This window comes from Esox lucius, chromosome 9, assembly GCF_011004845.1.
Source record: "Esox lucius isolate fEsoLuc1 chromosome 9, fEsoLuc1.pri, whole genome shotgun sequence".
Lineage (NCBI taxonomy): Eukaryota > Metazoa > Chordata > Actinopteri > Esociformes > Esocidae > Esox > Esox lucius.
Genome location: NC_047577.1, coordinates 9,511,998 through 9,526,994, shown reverse-complemented (window position 1 = coordinate 9,526,994; position 14,997 = coordinate 9,511,998). Strand labels below are relative to the sequence as shown.

The following is a 14,997-nucleotide window of genomic DNA, read 5'->3' as shown; positions in this document are numbered from 1 at the left end:
TTGATTTTAAAGGAATGTTTTAATGCCCACTTCTTTACAACAGAAGAAACACTGGCAGTTTTCATACTAATTTCCTTAAATTCAAAACATTTTGTCATGGAGCACAGATGTTTGTTGTTGCTGCTTAAATGCTAATACACTGAAATGATACACATTTGGCTGGAGGCAGAAAAAAGTTTGCAGTTCTAAACTACAAAGAATATAGAATATTTTTTTCTTGTTCCTGGTCTAACCCCTGTTCCTGGTCCAGGTCAAAGCCCCGCTTCATATTCAACTCCTCTTCCTGGTCCAACCCCTCTTCTTCATTTTCCAACCCCTGTTCCACTTCCAAATACAGTTCCAGGTCCAACTCCCCTTCCTGATCCAACCCCTGTTCCAGGTCCAACCCCTCTTCTTGGTCCAACCCCTCTTCCAGGTCCAACCCCTGTTCTAGGTACAAACTCTTCTTCTTGGTCCAACCCCTCTTCCAGGTCCAACACCTGTTTCAGGTCCAATCCCTGTTTCAGTTCCAACTCCTCCTCCAGGTCCAACTACTGTTCCAGGTTCAACTAATGTTCCAGGTCCAACTCCCCTTCCTGATGCAACCCCTCTTCCAGGTCCAACCCCTCTTCCAAGTCCAACCCCTGTTCTAGGTCCAACCCCTCTTCTTGGTCCAACCCCTCTTCCAGATCCAACCCCTCTTCTTGGTCCAACCCCTCTTCCAGGTCCAACCCCTCTTCTTGGTCCAATTCCTCTTCTATGTCCAACCCCTCCTCCAGGTTCAACCCATGTTCCAGCCCCAACCCCTGTTCTGTGTCTGAACCTAGCTCCAGGTCCAACCCTTATTTCAGGTCCAAGCCCTGTTCCAGTTCCAACCCCTCCTCTAGGTACAACTACTGTTCCATGTCCAACTACTGTTCTAAGTCCACCCCCTCTTCTTGGTCCAACCCCTGTTCCAGGTCCAACCCCTCTTCTTGGTTTAACCCCCCTTCTTGGTCCAACCCTTGATCCAGGTCCAATCCCTTTTATTGGTCCAACCCCTCTTCCAGATCCAACCCCTCTTTTTGGCCCAACCCCTCTTCCAGGTTCAACCCCTGTTCTATGTCTGACCCTATCTCCAGGTCCAACCCCTGTTTCAGGTCCAATCCTTGTTCCAGTTCCAACCTCGCCTCTAGGTCCAACTACTGTACTAGGTCCAACTACTGTTCCAGGTCCAACTCCCCTTCCTGATCCAACCCCTGCTCTTGGTCCAACCCTTATTCCAGGTCCAACTCCCCTTCCTGATCCAACCCCTGCTCTTGGTCCAACCCTTATTCCAGGTCCAACCCCTCTTCTTGGTCCAACCCCTCTTCCAGGTCCAGCCTCTGGTTTTCAGCTGTTTTTTGAGAAGTTTTCAAACTATTACTACTTGATTATGTCAGTATTATCCCTCTGACCTTTCGAAGTATATTGTCAGTATTGGATCACTAACATCCAATATAAACATACATACACAGATCTAGCCCCTTTATAACAAGTAACTTATCCTTTAATATTTGGACAAAAAATTACTTTGCATATTAATGCAATTTATTAGTAGTACAGCAGGATAGCTATGTCCACACAATATATTTGCCAGCAAAAACAATTATGCAAAAAGTAATGCAATGTTTTATCTTACTTTATGGTTAGAGTTTGTAATAACTTTAACAGTGTTGCAAGGTTGGGTTAAAGTTATGTTTTAGGTTACAACTGCATAGAATTGACCTTGACCTCTTGGTGGAGTATGTACTCCGACAGCACACACTGGCCTCTCAATTTGGGCAATATAGGGCAATGGCTCTATAATAGAACTCAGATCTTAATATAAAACACACTAATAGTCCCCTGACATCAAAACTATTCAAATCTTTAGAACAAGAAGAATGGAACAACAGCCACGTGAGGAATTTAGTTGACGAAGATTATACACAAGACGACCAGCACCACCTGGAACGCTTTCTTCTTCACCAATCTTTCTCCCGTTCTCTTTTTTAGCCTTGCATTTGGTTGTGTACACTTTGAAGTTCTGCTAGTGTTCTCTCCTGCACATGTTTGTTTGACACATCAATGCCTTTCTCCTTGAGAGGGTTCCCAATCAGTTGGACTGTTTGCTTTACCATTGGAAGTATTGATTGATCATCCCCAGTAGACATCTTCCATTTTCAACCAGTAATTTCTTCTTTGGCTCTTCTTCAAGTACCAAGCATTTTGGGACAAGTAATGTTTTGTCTATGTCTCTGACTTATCCCCCACCAAAGGAATTTAACCCATAATATCAGAACAAAAAAAAGTTTTACGTATTAATATAATGTATTGACAAGACAGCAGTATGTTGTACATGTCCAACCAGAGTACATTTGCGTTGAAATATATTTAAATATGCATTGCTACAATTGTGCAAACAGAAATTCAATGTTTTGTCTTCCTTTAATTTTATAGAGTAAGGAATTGGATTAACAGTATGGTTAAGATTTGGTTAAACTAACTAGATGGAGAGTCTGACATTGTTAACCGATCTATACCTTCCCATCAAATTCAAAAGGCTTCTTGGTGATGCTTGTCCCCCCCACAGCACCAGTCCGATAAACATGCTGGGCTGTCCATCTTGGTAATATGCAGCAGTGGCTCGATACTAGAACTCAGATCCATAATAGAATAGACACTTGTAGACACCTGACATTGGAACTGGACAAACGTGTAGTACGAGTAGAATGGAACAAGAGCCACTGGAGGAAGGTAGTTGAAGAAGATGATACCCAAGATGACCAGCACCATTTTGAAAGCTTTCTTCTTCACCGGGTGCATCACCTCCTTCCCAGCCACAGAGCGGCGTAGCACCCATATGATGGAGAGGTTACAGTAGATCATTAGGGCGAAGGAGAACAGGATGAGCCCACTGAAGATCTCGTTGACAGACATGACTCCCAGAATGCTCTTGGTGAGGGCGTAGGCCAAGATGAGGGCCCAGCTAAACACAGAAACACCAACACGGATCCGGTTGTTGCGGATACCAGTGAACAGGATGGGGTGGACCACGGCAACATAGCGGTCTAGACAGATACACACCTGGTAGGGAGAAGAAACAGGATCACAGTAATGATATTCAAGATAGCTGACACATCCTTCTGAAACTGTGCATTCAGATGTGATGTTATGTATGGCCCTGATAGCAAAAAAGGGAGAAAAGGTTTATGGTCTTACCAGGAAGAGCGGTGCAGTGTCTTTGAGCCCATAAGCGAAGCGTTGGAAGTACCAGATGCCTTGGTGGTCCAGTACCAGCCTGTTGATGATATCTATCGGCCCCATGAGGCAGAAGTATGTGTCCAGGGCGGCCAGGTTAAAGATGAAGATGTCAGAAGTGGACGAGTCGCTCTTCCTGCTGGCGATCTGCCACAGTACCAAGATGTTACAGGGGGTGCCTGTGGTATTGATATGCCGTGTTAGGATGTTCCAAATGACACTGAACGCTCTGTGTAGAGAACTAGGCAAGAGCCCATTGAAGGATATGACACCACAAAGTTTGTGAAAGGAACATCTTAACTAAGGCTGTGTTAAACATGCCTCCCTAATCTCTTCACAGTGTCCTACCTCTGTTATCCCATGTATAGTGAACTTATACACATTTTCATTAAAATCTGTGCAGTATTGGGAATAGTGAAAGTGGTGCACGGAATTTGAAATAAGAATCAACTTCAGACAAATCCCTTTGAATAACTGAATAAGACTGGATGTCACACAGTGCATTTTGGGTACTGTTGTTGTAGCACAGCATACATCGACAGCATTATGATGTATTACATTACTCTTCCACAGCTGATACCGTGAGGTATTGGAAATGCAGTACAGTGTACCACTACACTCAAGGCATCTGCAACAGCAGCCAGCCAAACACAAGCGGACAGTAGGTCTCAACATAGAAAATAAGAGTTACGGGGACCGTTGCATACGCTAGCGGAATCGTCAAAACATGGTTGTTCATCAGCGGTTCTTCTCATTGGGCAGATTGTTTCGCCATCAATCGACTCACTATATCCCATAAAAACAACCCAACCACGTTTTATTACATTTGTGCCATTTTATGAAAAATAAAATAATTGAAATCTCTCATGTACAAAAGTGACCATCCTTTGATCGTCCTTGAGATGTCTCTAGAATTTGACTGGTGTCCACCTGTGGCAAATTCAATTGATAGGAAATTATTTAGCAAAACACAATTGCCTATTTAAGTTCCCACACAGTGCATATCAAAGTAAAACCCAAGCCATGAAGTCTAAAGGACGCTACATAGACCTCTGAGGTTTGTGTCAAGGCACTGATTTGGTGAAGGAATGGCAATGAATGTCCCCAGGGGCACAGTCGGCTCTGTCACTGCGAAATGGAAGAAGTTTGGAAAGTTTGGCTTGCCATTCTTCCAAACTAAGTAACAAGGCAAGAAGTGCCACAACACAATGGCCACTCTAACAGAGCTTCAGAGTTTCTCTAAATTAGGCCTTTACAGTGGCTAGAACGGGAAGGACTCCAGAGTAAAAGGCATATGACAGGCCGTCTAAAGGACTCTTAAAGGGTAAGAGGAAAAAGTTTCTCTGGTTAGATGATAGCAAAATAGTATGTCAAGCGATAAATCTGGCGAAAACAAAGTAACGCAAAATAATGCAAATACATTCCCTACAGTAAAGCTGGTCAGGATTAATCGAAGGACGAACAAAGCAAAGTCCAAGGAGGTCCTGATCCAACGCACACAGGACCTTAGACTGAGGACATCTGTCGGCACGACAACAACTTGAAGCACAGAGTTAAGACAACGCGGGAGTGGCTTTGGGACAAGACTTGGACTCTTCTTGAGTGGCCCAGCCAAAGCCTGGACTTGAACCCAGCTGAACATCTTGTGAGACCTGAAAATCGTGGTTCACTGACCCTCCCCATTCAATCTGGGAGAGCTTGGAAGGATCTACATGCAAGAACGAGAGAAACTTGCAGAGTTGGTAGAGTGATACCCAAGAAGACTGCAATCTGTGATTGTTGCCAAAGGCAATTCTACAATGTACTGAATAAATGGTCTGAATACTTTCACACACTACATATTTCAGTGGTTTTATTTAAGATTAATCTACTCACATTTCTGGCGTGTTGACGGAAATAAGCAGATGCATGGAATGTCTTGAAATTGGAGTGTGTCAAAAGGCAGACAATTAACTTTAAAGCCATACACATTTCGTTTGAGACTTGTAACCCATGTGGAAGATAGGTGAATTAGAAAAGCACTATAGTTCATTGAAATAATCTCACTCTCCCCTGCTCCAGATCACCTACATTGGCTTTTTACTTTCTCTTTCATCCAGCAGATTTAAACAGCAAGAAGAAATATAGTATATTGTCAATCGAGACCAAATACATTATTCTACTACAGTGCTACCACAGCATTATAGGTAATGTAGTACATCATGCTACTGCAACTTCTTGCCCTGCATTGTTGGTAACATAGTACATTATGTTTCTACACCTACTGCCATAGCATTATGGATAATATAGTGCTTCATTCTATCACACCAACTACCACAGCATTAAGGGTCATGTAGTGCACCATGCTCCTACACCAACTACCATAGCAATATGGGTAATGTAGCTGTAGTACATCATGGTACTACACCTATTGCCAGGTTGAAGACTTTGACGCCGAAGTAAAACACAAATGCGTACGGGGCCACAGAGCACTCCGGGTGTAGATACCAGGGGGGTCGGGTCCAAGGATCTGAACTCAGGGTGGACATCTTCAGGGAGAGGTCACTGGAGGTCATGGCTGTGGAGTTAGTCATTGTTGCTATGGAGATTTGTGCCAATGTTTGAAAAAGAGAAGAGAGAAAAGGAAGACTTATATAAGATGTATGTTTGAGATATTCATGTGGTCATTAAAATGGTATAATTGAAATGTTACTTTTACCATATTGCCATAGTTAGATGTTTTGTTACTTAATTATACACGAACATCTGTCAAATGTATTGACAGATGTATAAAAAAATAAGTGTATCTTACTTTATGGCTTTGATGATCAAAATGACTAACATATACATTTTACATGGTAACATTAAGTCATTAAATCACATTTGATTAACGAAAACTCAGTCTTACCTTAATAGTATGTTGGATATGTCCCTCCTGTCACTTGCTTCCTTCTTCAGTCTCGGTCCTCAGCTACATCCCTCAGTTTTCTTTTCTGCATCAAAAGACTATTGATTGCAAACTATTGGGTCATGAATGGTAATTGACTGTACTTGATTATCAGTAGCAAACAAACTTCTCTGTGGCAAAGCCACGGCTCTCTACGGTAGCAGATCTCTCTATCTCTGTACACCAGAATCCAAGCCACTGTGCCAGACGGGACCCTCACTCCATTTAGCCCTGTCTCATAGGGGACAACACTTTATAAAGACAGCCCCCTGCCCTGACTCAGAGAGACAAAGAGAGAGGGAGAGAGATAGGGAGGGAGGGAGGCTGGACAATTATCACAATTTAATGAACCTCTACAATCTGATTGGTTTGCTCTAAATGGGGAGGGCATAGCCGCATACGGTCTAATGTTATTGGATGTTTTGGAGGGTGCCATTTGGGATGTGTGGAATCCACATTTTGTCTCTCTGATGCAACAGTAGCTTAGAGGGATATATTAGGTCCTACACAATGTAAACAGGTGATGCAAAGACATTATAGAGACAGATATATCTTACTAATATCTATAAGAGAAAAACTGCAATATATAAACTGCAAGATCTTACTTATATCTAAGGCTGTATAGAGGAATGCCCACTTCTTTAAGACAGAAGGAACACTGGCAGTTTTCCAACTTATTTCCTTGAATTCACATTTTTTTTTGTAAGTAGGAAAACCTGCAAAATCAGGTACAAATCATGTAAAGGTCTTTCATTTTTATCATAGGTACACTTCAACTGTGAGAGAGGGAATCTAAAACAAAAATCCAGAAAATCACATTGTATTTAAATAATTAATTTGCATTTTATTGCATGACATAAGTATTTGATCACCTACCAACCAGTAAGAATTCCACCTCTCACAGACCTGTTAGTTTTTCTTTAAGAAGCCCTCCTGTTCTTCACTCTTTACCTGTATTAACTGCACCTGATTGAACTCGTTACCTGTATAAAAGACACCTGTCCACACACTCAATCAAATTCCAACCTCTCCACAATGGCCAAGACCATAGAGCTGTGTAAGGGATATCAGGGATAAAATTGTAGAACTGCACAAGGCTGGGATGGGCTACAGGACAATAGGCAAACAGCTTGGTGAGAAGGCAACAACTATTGGCGCAATTATTAGAAAATGGAAGAAGTTCAAGATGACGGTCAATCTCCCTCGGTCTGGGGCTCCATGCAAGATCTCACATCGTGGGGCATCAATGATCGTGAGGAAGGTGAGGGATCAGCCCAGAACTACATGGCAGGACCTGGTCAATGACTTGAAGAGAGCTGGGACCAGTCTCAAAGAAAACCATTAGTAACACACTACGCCGTCATGGATTAAGGTCCCCCTGCTCAAGCCAGCGCATGTCCAGGCCCGTCTGAAGTTTGCCAATGACCATCTGGATGATCCAGAGGAGGAATGGGAGAAGGTCATGTGGTCTGATGAGACAAAAATAGAGCTTTTTGGTCTAAACTCCACTCGCCATGTTTGGAGGAAGAAGAAGGATGAGTACAACCCCAAGAACACCATACCAACCGTGAAGCATGGAGGTGGAAACATCATTCTTTGGGGATGCTTTTCTGCAAAGGGGACAGGTCGACTGCACCGTATTGAGGGGAGGATGGATGGGGCCATGTATCGCGAGATCTTGGCCAACAACCTCCTTCCCTCAGTAAGAGCATTGAAGATGGGTCGTGGCTGTGCCTTCCAGCATGGCAACGACCCGAAACACACAGCCAGGGCAACTAAGGAGTGGCTCCGTAACAAGCATCTCAAGGTCCTGGAGTGGCCTAGCCAGTCTCCAGACCTGAACCCAATGGAAAATCTTTGGAGGGAGCTGAAAGTCCGTATTGCCCAGCGAAAGCCCCGAAACCTGAAGGATCTGGAGAAGGTCTGCATGGAGGAGTGGGCCAAAATCCCTGCTGCAGTGTGTGCAAACCTGGTCAAGAACTACAGGAAATGTATGATCTCTGTAATTGCAAACAAAGGTTTCTGTACCTAATATTAAGTTCTGCTTTTCTGATGTATCAAATATTTGTTATGCAATTAAATGCAAATTAATTACTTAAAAATCATACAATGTGATTTTCTGGATTTTTGTTTTAGATTCCGTCATTGAATTGAAGAGTACCTATGATAAAAATGACAGACTTCTACATGCTTTGTAAGTGGGAAAACCTGCAAAATCGGCAGTATATCAAATACTTGTTCTCCCCAATGTATCTTTTAATATTAGGACAGAAAATGACTTCGACTTTCAATAATATAATTTATTAGCAATACAGCATTATAGTTTACATGTCAACACAGAACACTTGCCTGCTTTATATTTAAATGTGTATTGCTACAAAACATTTATGCGAAGAAAAACGCACTGCTTTATCTTACTTTAGGGTTAGAGTAAGGAATAAGATTGAGGTGTTGTATGGTTAGGTTAAAGTTACATTTTAAGTTACAATTTGTCTGACCAGTAATATTATTACCCTATCACACTTTGACCTCAACCTTTTGAGGCTTCTTGGTGGAGCGTGTGCCCCAACAGCACCAGTCTGGTAAATGTGCCGGCCTCTCCATTTTGGTAATATACAGCAGTGGCTCAATACTAGAGCTCAAATCCATCATCGAATAGACACTAGTGGTGACCTGACATCGAAACTGGACAAATGTGTAGTATGTGTAGAATGGAACAAGAGCCACTGGAGGAAGGTAGTTGACCAAGATGATACCCAAGATGACCAGCACCATTTTGAAAGCTTTCTTCTTCACCGGGTGCATCACCTCCTTCCCAGCCACAGAGCGGCGTAGCACCCATATGATGGAGAGGTTACAGTAGATCATTAGGGCGAAGGAGAACAGGATGAGGCCACTGAAGATCTCGTACTTGACTCCAACAATGCTCTTTGAGAAGCCATAAGCCGAGATGAGAGCCCAGCTGAACACGGAGACAGCGACACGGAACCTGTTGGTTCGGCTGCTAGTGAATAGGACCGGGTGGACCACGGCGACATAGCGGTCCAGACAGATGCACACCTGGGAGGGAGACGAACAAGGATTGAAGTCTTATAGAAACATTGGGTATAATCTTAGTTCCTTGACGGAGACAATGAGGTGTGACAGTCAGGGGACCACTCTTGGGAATCATCTGAACTCAATTTCAGTCACTCCCTTAAAGACCAAACGGGAGTTAAGCTGTCAAAAGAAGCCACAAATCCCGGGTGACTTAAGTCCAGCTGGACCCTGATTACTGATTCAGTGTCATACCTTGTTCCCTCCCTCAGGAAACCACATTTCCTTTCGGTCCGTGACCTTTCTTTTGGTAAATTTGATAATAAACGTGATAATACAAAGGGCAGATACTGGCATGCTCAACAATGGAGTGCCCGGGCACGCCAGTATCTCAAATCGGTTTGACACCTGGGTCCAAGGAAAAAAGCAGAATAGGCAGCTTGTAGTCGGCCGTCAGGGTCCCACAGGACCTGGACAAGACCTTAGTCGTGTTAGGACACACAGATACACCAACCAAAGGTTCAAATCGGGCCACACAAAGTGCCAAACAACAAAGGAGCTTCAACTCTGAAGTGAATGTTCACTGTAACAACACTCAGCGCCATAGGTGGATTCCAAGGTAAGGGAAAACAACTCCCCCTGTTTGGTGTTAAAAAGCTTGATTGAAATTGTGTTCAGGTTGTGCACGTTCATGCTCCCATAGCTGTTGTACCGATTCATCAACTGAAAGGGAACTATAAATAAACAGACTACAAACATTTGAATGTGATGTAATCTGTGGTACAGAATCGTAGGGAACATTTGTAATGTCCCCCTCCAGCTCAGGTCCTCGACCTGGCTCCCAATCCCATGAATGCACCTCACTCTCCCAATCATCTGAACGCACCTCATTCCTGAGATCGCAATCGCCAGAATTCTAGTCACCTGTTCACTCACCCGTGTCTTGTTAGCCCCACTATCTGGTTCTGTTCAGTTCTCCTTGTCCTTTGTGAGGTATTGTTTGTTTCATGGCCAACTCTACTAAGCCTGTTTGAATTACTCGTTGTTTATTGAATTCCCTATGTACCGACCAGTTTCTGCCTGTCTCACCGACTCTGTTTATAGCCTTCTCCTTGCCTGTACCTTTGCCTTATCGTCCTGCGTTTCCCGTGAATGACCATCTGCCTCCCGACCCAGACTTCAGCCTTCTCCTGTGGGGTGTTCTCTAAGAAAGCCTGCTGCGCTCTGCGCTCGAGTCCTGACCTTCCTTTCCTTAGTATTCATTACAAAATTAGGTTTGCGTTAGATCTTGTGTGATAATGTTGTGTCCTCATTTAGGACTGAACTTTCTACCAAAACCGCCGAGCTATAAGGCTTAACTGCAAGCCATGCCAAAATTGCTGGTCTAACATAGGGTGACCACATTTTCAAACCCCCAAACCGGGACCCAATTTAAATCAGTCATCAATTCCTACCTAGCTAGCTAGCTGTAGCTAATGTTGTAAGTCACAAAACTAGACACTGAGCTAGCCTAGCTTCTAAGCTAGAGCTAGCTAATGCTACATGATCTGGCAAACATTGCTGGTTTTATTTAGCATAATGTTCTAGATGTGTTGCCCTTACATTTAAAATGACTCTTACTGGATTCAGTCGGTAAACCAAAATCTCTGCAATAGTAGTTATGACCAGCTGTACACAGCAGCAAGTGTCTTCCTCAATGTTAGTGCAATCTTTGCAGCAACAACAGGTACACCACATGTGACTAGCAAGCAGTTACTAACATATCAACAGTAGCTAGCTAGTGGAAGATATATCATTTTCTATGTGCAGCACTCGTCAGCACCACCTTTTTTATTTATTAAAGTAACAATGACTGGCTGAGTTGTTAGGTTACATTACATAGCTGACATTATCAAGCTTAGCATATTATGCAGGCTTGTGCAACATTGCCGAACTTAATGAATGCCAATCATTGCGGTAAACAACTGTGCTTGTAGAATGTCACAGCCAAGACTAGCTTATTGGTGAATGTCAATATTATTTAGAATATGAACTCAATATTGTATTATATCTTTGGCTGTTTCAGCCTGTAAGCAGGGCCGGCACCAGGCATAAGCAACATAAATGGTTTCTTAGGGCCCCTGGCCGCTAGGAGGCCTCCACCTGCTAAGGAGCCCCTGACTGATAGAAGAGATGGGGCCCCAAATGAAATTTGGCTTAGGGCCCCCAAAAGGCTAGAGCTTAATAATGGACAGAATGGTACTAACGAGGGCACTAGAAACTTGGGTTATATCACTTCCGACACATGAAAAGGAAAGTACAGCTATAATAGGTCTAAAATTCTACTATGTTTTATGGTCTTACCAGGAAGAGAGGTGCAGTGTCTTTGAGTCCGTAGGCAAAGCGTTGGAAGTACCAGAGTCCTTGGTCATTCAGAACCAGCCTGTTGATGATATCTATCGGCCCCATGATGCAGAAGTATGTGTCCAGGACGGCCAGGTTAAAGATGAAGATGTCAGAAGTGGACGAGTCGCTCTTCCTGCTGGCAATCTGCCACAGCACCAAGATGTTGCAGGGTGTGCCTGTTTTAGGGATTTAGTTATTCATTCAATAATTAATCAGATGTATTCAAATATCATATGTAATGTCTAAACTAGTACATTTTGAGGGGAAATTAGCTGTAGACTATTCCATTAAGAAACTGCTGTAGAATTTTCTGACATTTCCTCTCCGCCCAATGGCAAGTTGAGTAGAATTTCAAGAAATAGGCTTTATAACTCAGGATAGGAAAGATAGAAAACAATTCTGCGTCTTGAAAAAAAACAGCAGGATTTGTGCAACATGGAAGACAGGTGAATTACCAGAGAACTAGGATATACTAAATTCAAATAAAATCTCATCACCTAAGCTGACTATTTGTTCTCTCTTTCATCAAACTGTTTTAAACAGCTATGAAAAAACAATTTTGTCATTCATAAAAAGCATGCTACTATACTAAATGAATCAGCATTGTGTGAATTTCAATACAACAATACTAACAAAATCTGCTACCACAGCATTATGTGTAGTGTAGTACAGCATTCAACCACACCTATTACCACAACATGATGGTTATTGTAATAAATCATTTCTCTAGATGTACTACTACAAAATGATCAAGGAATCAACCAAATTTATTTTATACAGTCCTTTTCATAGATGTCGTACATTATACAAATATACCTACATAATATTCTACCTTCCGCCAAAATGCTACAGCATTATGAGTAACGTATTTCTAGAACATGCTACTACACCTATTGCCAGGTTGAAGACTTTGACGCCGAAGTAGAAGACAAATGCGTACGGGGCTACGGAGCACTCAGGGTGTAGGTACCAGGGGGGTCGGGTCCAAGGATTCGAACTCAGCGTGGACATGTTCAGGGAGAGGTCACTGGAGGTCACGGCTGTGGAGTTAGTCATTGCTGCCAGGGAAGGTGTGGTCGAGGTAGAGAGGTTAGGTTCCTATCAGGAAGAAAAGGGAAGATGTGGGGTATTAGAACTGTGTATGGATACGATATAGTAAGACATTACATTACTGAATTGATTATCTGTTCAACAGGCTGTTCAAATTACGGGTCAAAATAGAATTTCAATAAAGAACTTGAAACATTTTAAAGCTTATTTTAAAGTAAATGTCATCACATGCTCTTGGTGCATCTCTCATAAACACATTCTCTGTTTGTTGGTTCATGTCCGAAAGACATTTCTTCCGACTTAGACAATCAATTAAAAAAGCCTGTGTCATTCTTACCTCAGCAGTGCTGTTGGAGGTCTCTGGAACTAGTCCCCAGCCACTTGTTTCTTTTTCTCAGACTCGGTCCTCAGACCCCTACTGTTCACCCAAAGACTGATTACAAATTGCGTTGCACTCGCCAAATGACTGCGCTTATGAAGTCAAGCTCTGCGGTCCTCTGTGGCAGAGCGCACTGAATCCGAGGATCCGAGTCGTATGCCAAACGGGGCCCTTTGCACCATTCAGCCCTTTCTCATAGACCCCCGACTGAGAGAAAGACAGAAGACCCTTATGACAGTCTGAGGAACATCAACAATCCCAACGCAAGCGTCCGCCAGTTGGCGCAGCCTCAACAGAAGGCTGTGATTGGTCAATGGCAATCTACGGGGTGGCACAGCTGTGTAAGGTGTAACGCTATTGGGCGTTTTCAGGGAAAGGGTGTAGTGTTATGTTGGATAGGGGGATTGGGATGCCTACAATCTAATATTTTCTCTCTCTGATGCAACAGTAGCTTAGAGGGCCAGAGTAGGTCCTACACAATGTAAACAGGTGATGCAAGGACATTATAGAGACTGCAAGGTCTTAATAATATCTATAAGGTTGTGCTGAGGGAAAGACTATGTTAGATGTAAACTTCATGGTCTTATACCTAAGGTTGTGTTGAGGTAAAGACTATGTTAGATGTAAACTTTATGGTCTTATACCTAAGGTTGTGTTGAGGTAAAGACTATGTTAGATGTAAACTTTATGGTCTTATACCTAAGGTTGTGCTAAGGAAAATACTAATGTTGGAACATGCAGAGATGTGCGCAAAACACCAAGAAACACAAAGAGCGCAGATTACCTAACTCACTGGGTTCTTGCGATTTAAATTGGTTCTTGTGGTTTATGGGCCCAGAGACCACCCACGTGGTAGTTAATTGATCGGAAAAACCAGAACCAGAAATGAACGTGAGGTGAGAAGGTGTTGGGTGGAACGTGAGGTGAGATTGTGTGATTTTAATATTCTCAAATAATAATTAGAATGAGCAATTTCTTTGTTGTTATGTGTTTGTTAGGTTTTTATGTACTGCCCCAATTAAAGAGCAGCTTAACCCTGCGTAACCTGCAGCCCCAGACTTTCTCCGTCTCTATTTGTGGTAACCCATAGTAATCACGAAAGAGTTTTGCGATGAGAGTTTAGTCTTTCTGTTTCTTTAAAGAGCAACCAAATGAGGGTCCATCTTTCTCTCTCACTAAAAGAGAAACCAGAGATTGTAGAGAAAGTCCCCAGGGAAAGACGTCAGGGGATCATCTGACTCTGGGCATGCTGGGAACACCACCATGCCAGGTGTTCACTCATGTGAGCTTAGAGGAACACATGCTCACAGAAAAGGCATGCCTGTGAACACTGACCGGAACCATGGCCATGTTTCTGAACTATAAACAAAGTACATATTTTTGTCCACTATGAAAAGACTGATGACAAAAACAGGCCACAATGAAAAGACCAACGAGTAAAAGGCCAACGAGGAAAAGACCAACGAGGAAAAGACCAACGAGGAAAAGACCAACGAGGAAAAGACCAACGAGGAAAAGACCAACGAGGAAAAGACCAACGAGGAAAACACCAACGAGGAAAAGACCAATGAAGAAAAAAGACTACACAGACCAGTGTTTCTCTTACGGTAAACATGAGAAGACCAGTAAAATGCAGCCCAGTCTTTGTTTTTTAAGTTTATGAAGAGTATTAGGGGCATCAATATCACTTATAAGTAACTATACAATTATTATTGCAACAGGCCTTGGTTAACGCCCTGTTCATGACCCACTAATTAACAGCTTAACTGTTTATCAATTAAACATTTTATTAAAACGCAGAGGGACCAATTACAAGACTCGGCAGGGACCAACCTCGTTAGGAGAACATTATCGTTAGAGAATTATACAGATGGGGCACAAGCTCTGAACTGTAAATAGATAACGCAACATAATTGAGACACAAATATGGCAGGTGATGATTCAATGATGACGGATGCTTATGTAAGAGGAGGGATGACTG

At 42.8% G+C, this 14,997-nt stretch overlaps 1 protein-coding gene across 1 annotated transcript; it reads right to left on the bottom strand.

Moving 5' to 3' along the window:
* Nucleotides 1–2,352: 2,352 nt before the first annotated feature.
* LOC106024445 (hydroxycarboxylic acid receptor 2-like) lies at nt 2,353–13,217 on the bottom strand. Its single transcript, XM_020049683.2, has 7 exons — nt 12,975–13,217; nt 12,478–12,685; nt 11,546–11,763; nt 6,128–6,225; nt 5,648–5,818; nt 3,202–3,419; nt 2,353–3,066 (listed from the first exon to the last, which is right to left on the bottom strand). Exons 5-7 carry the CDS (start codon nt 5,811–5,813, stop codon nt 2,536–2,538), a joined length of 915 nt encoding a protein of 304 aa, XP_019905242.2. The 5' UTR covers nt 5,814–5,818; nt 6,128–6,225; nt 11,546–11,763; nt 12,478–12,685; nt 12,975–13,217; the 3' UTR covers nt 2,353–2,535.
* Between the last annotated feature and the right edge of the window lie 1,780 nt (nt 13,218–14,997).

Bases quoted from the DNA above. Each gene is read 5' to 3' on its own strand.
- LOC106024445 (XM_020049683.2), bottom strand. From the start codon at position 5,813: ATGACTAACTCCACAGCCATGACCTCCAGTGACCTCTCCCTGAAGATG. The intron at 3,420-5,647 runs GTGTAGTACCAT...TCAATACCACAG, and splicing joins AGTCTTCAACCTGGCAATAG to GCACCCCCTGTAACATCTTG. The intron at 3,067-3,201 runs GTAAGACCATAA...TCTCCCTACCAG, and splicing joins ACACTGCACCGCTCTTCCTG to GTGTGTATCTGTCTAGACCG.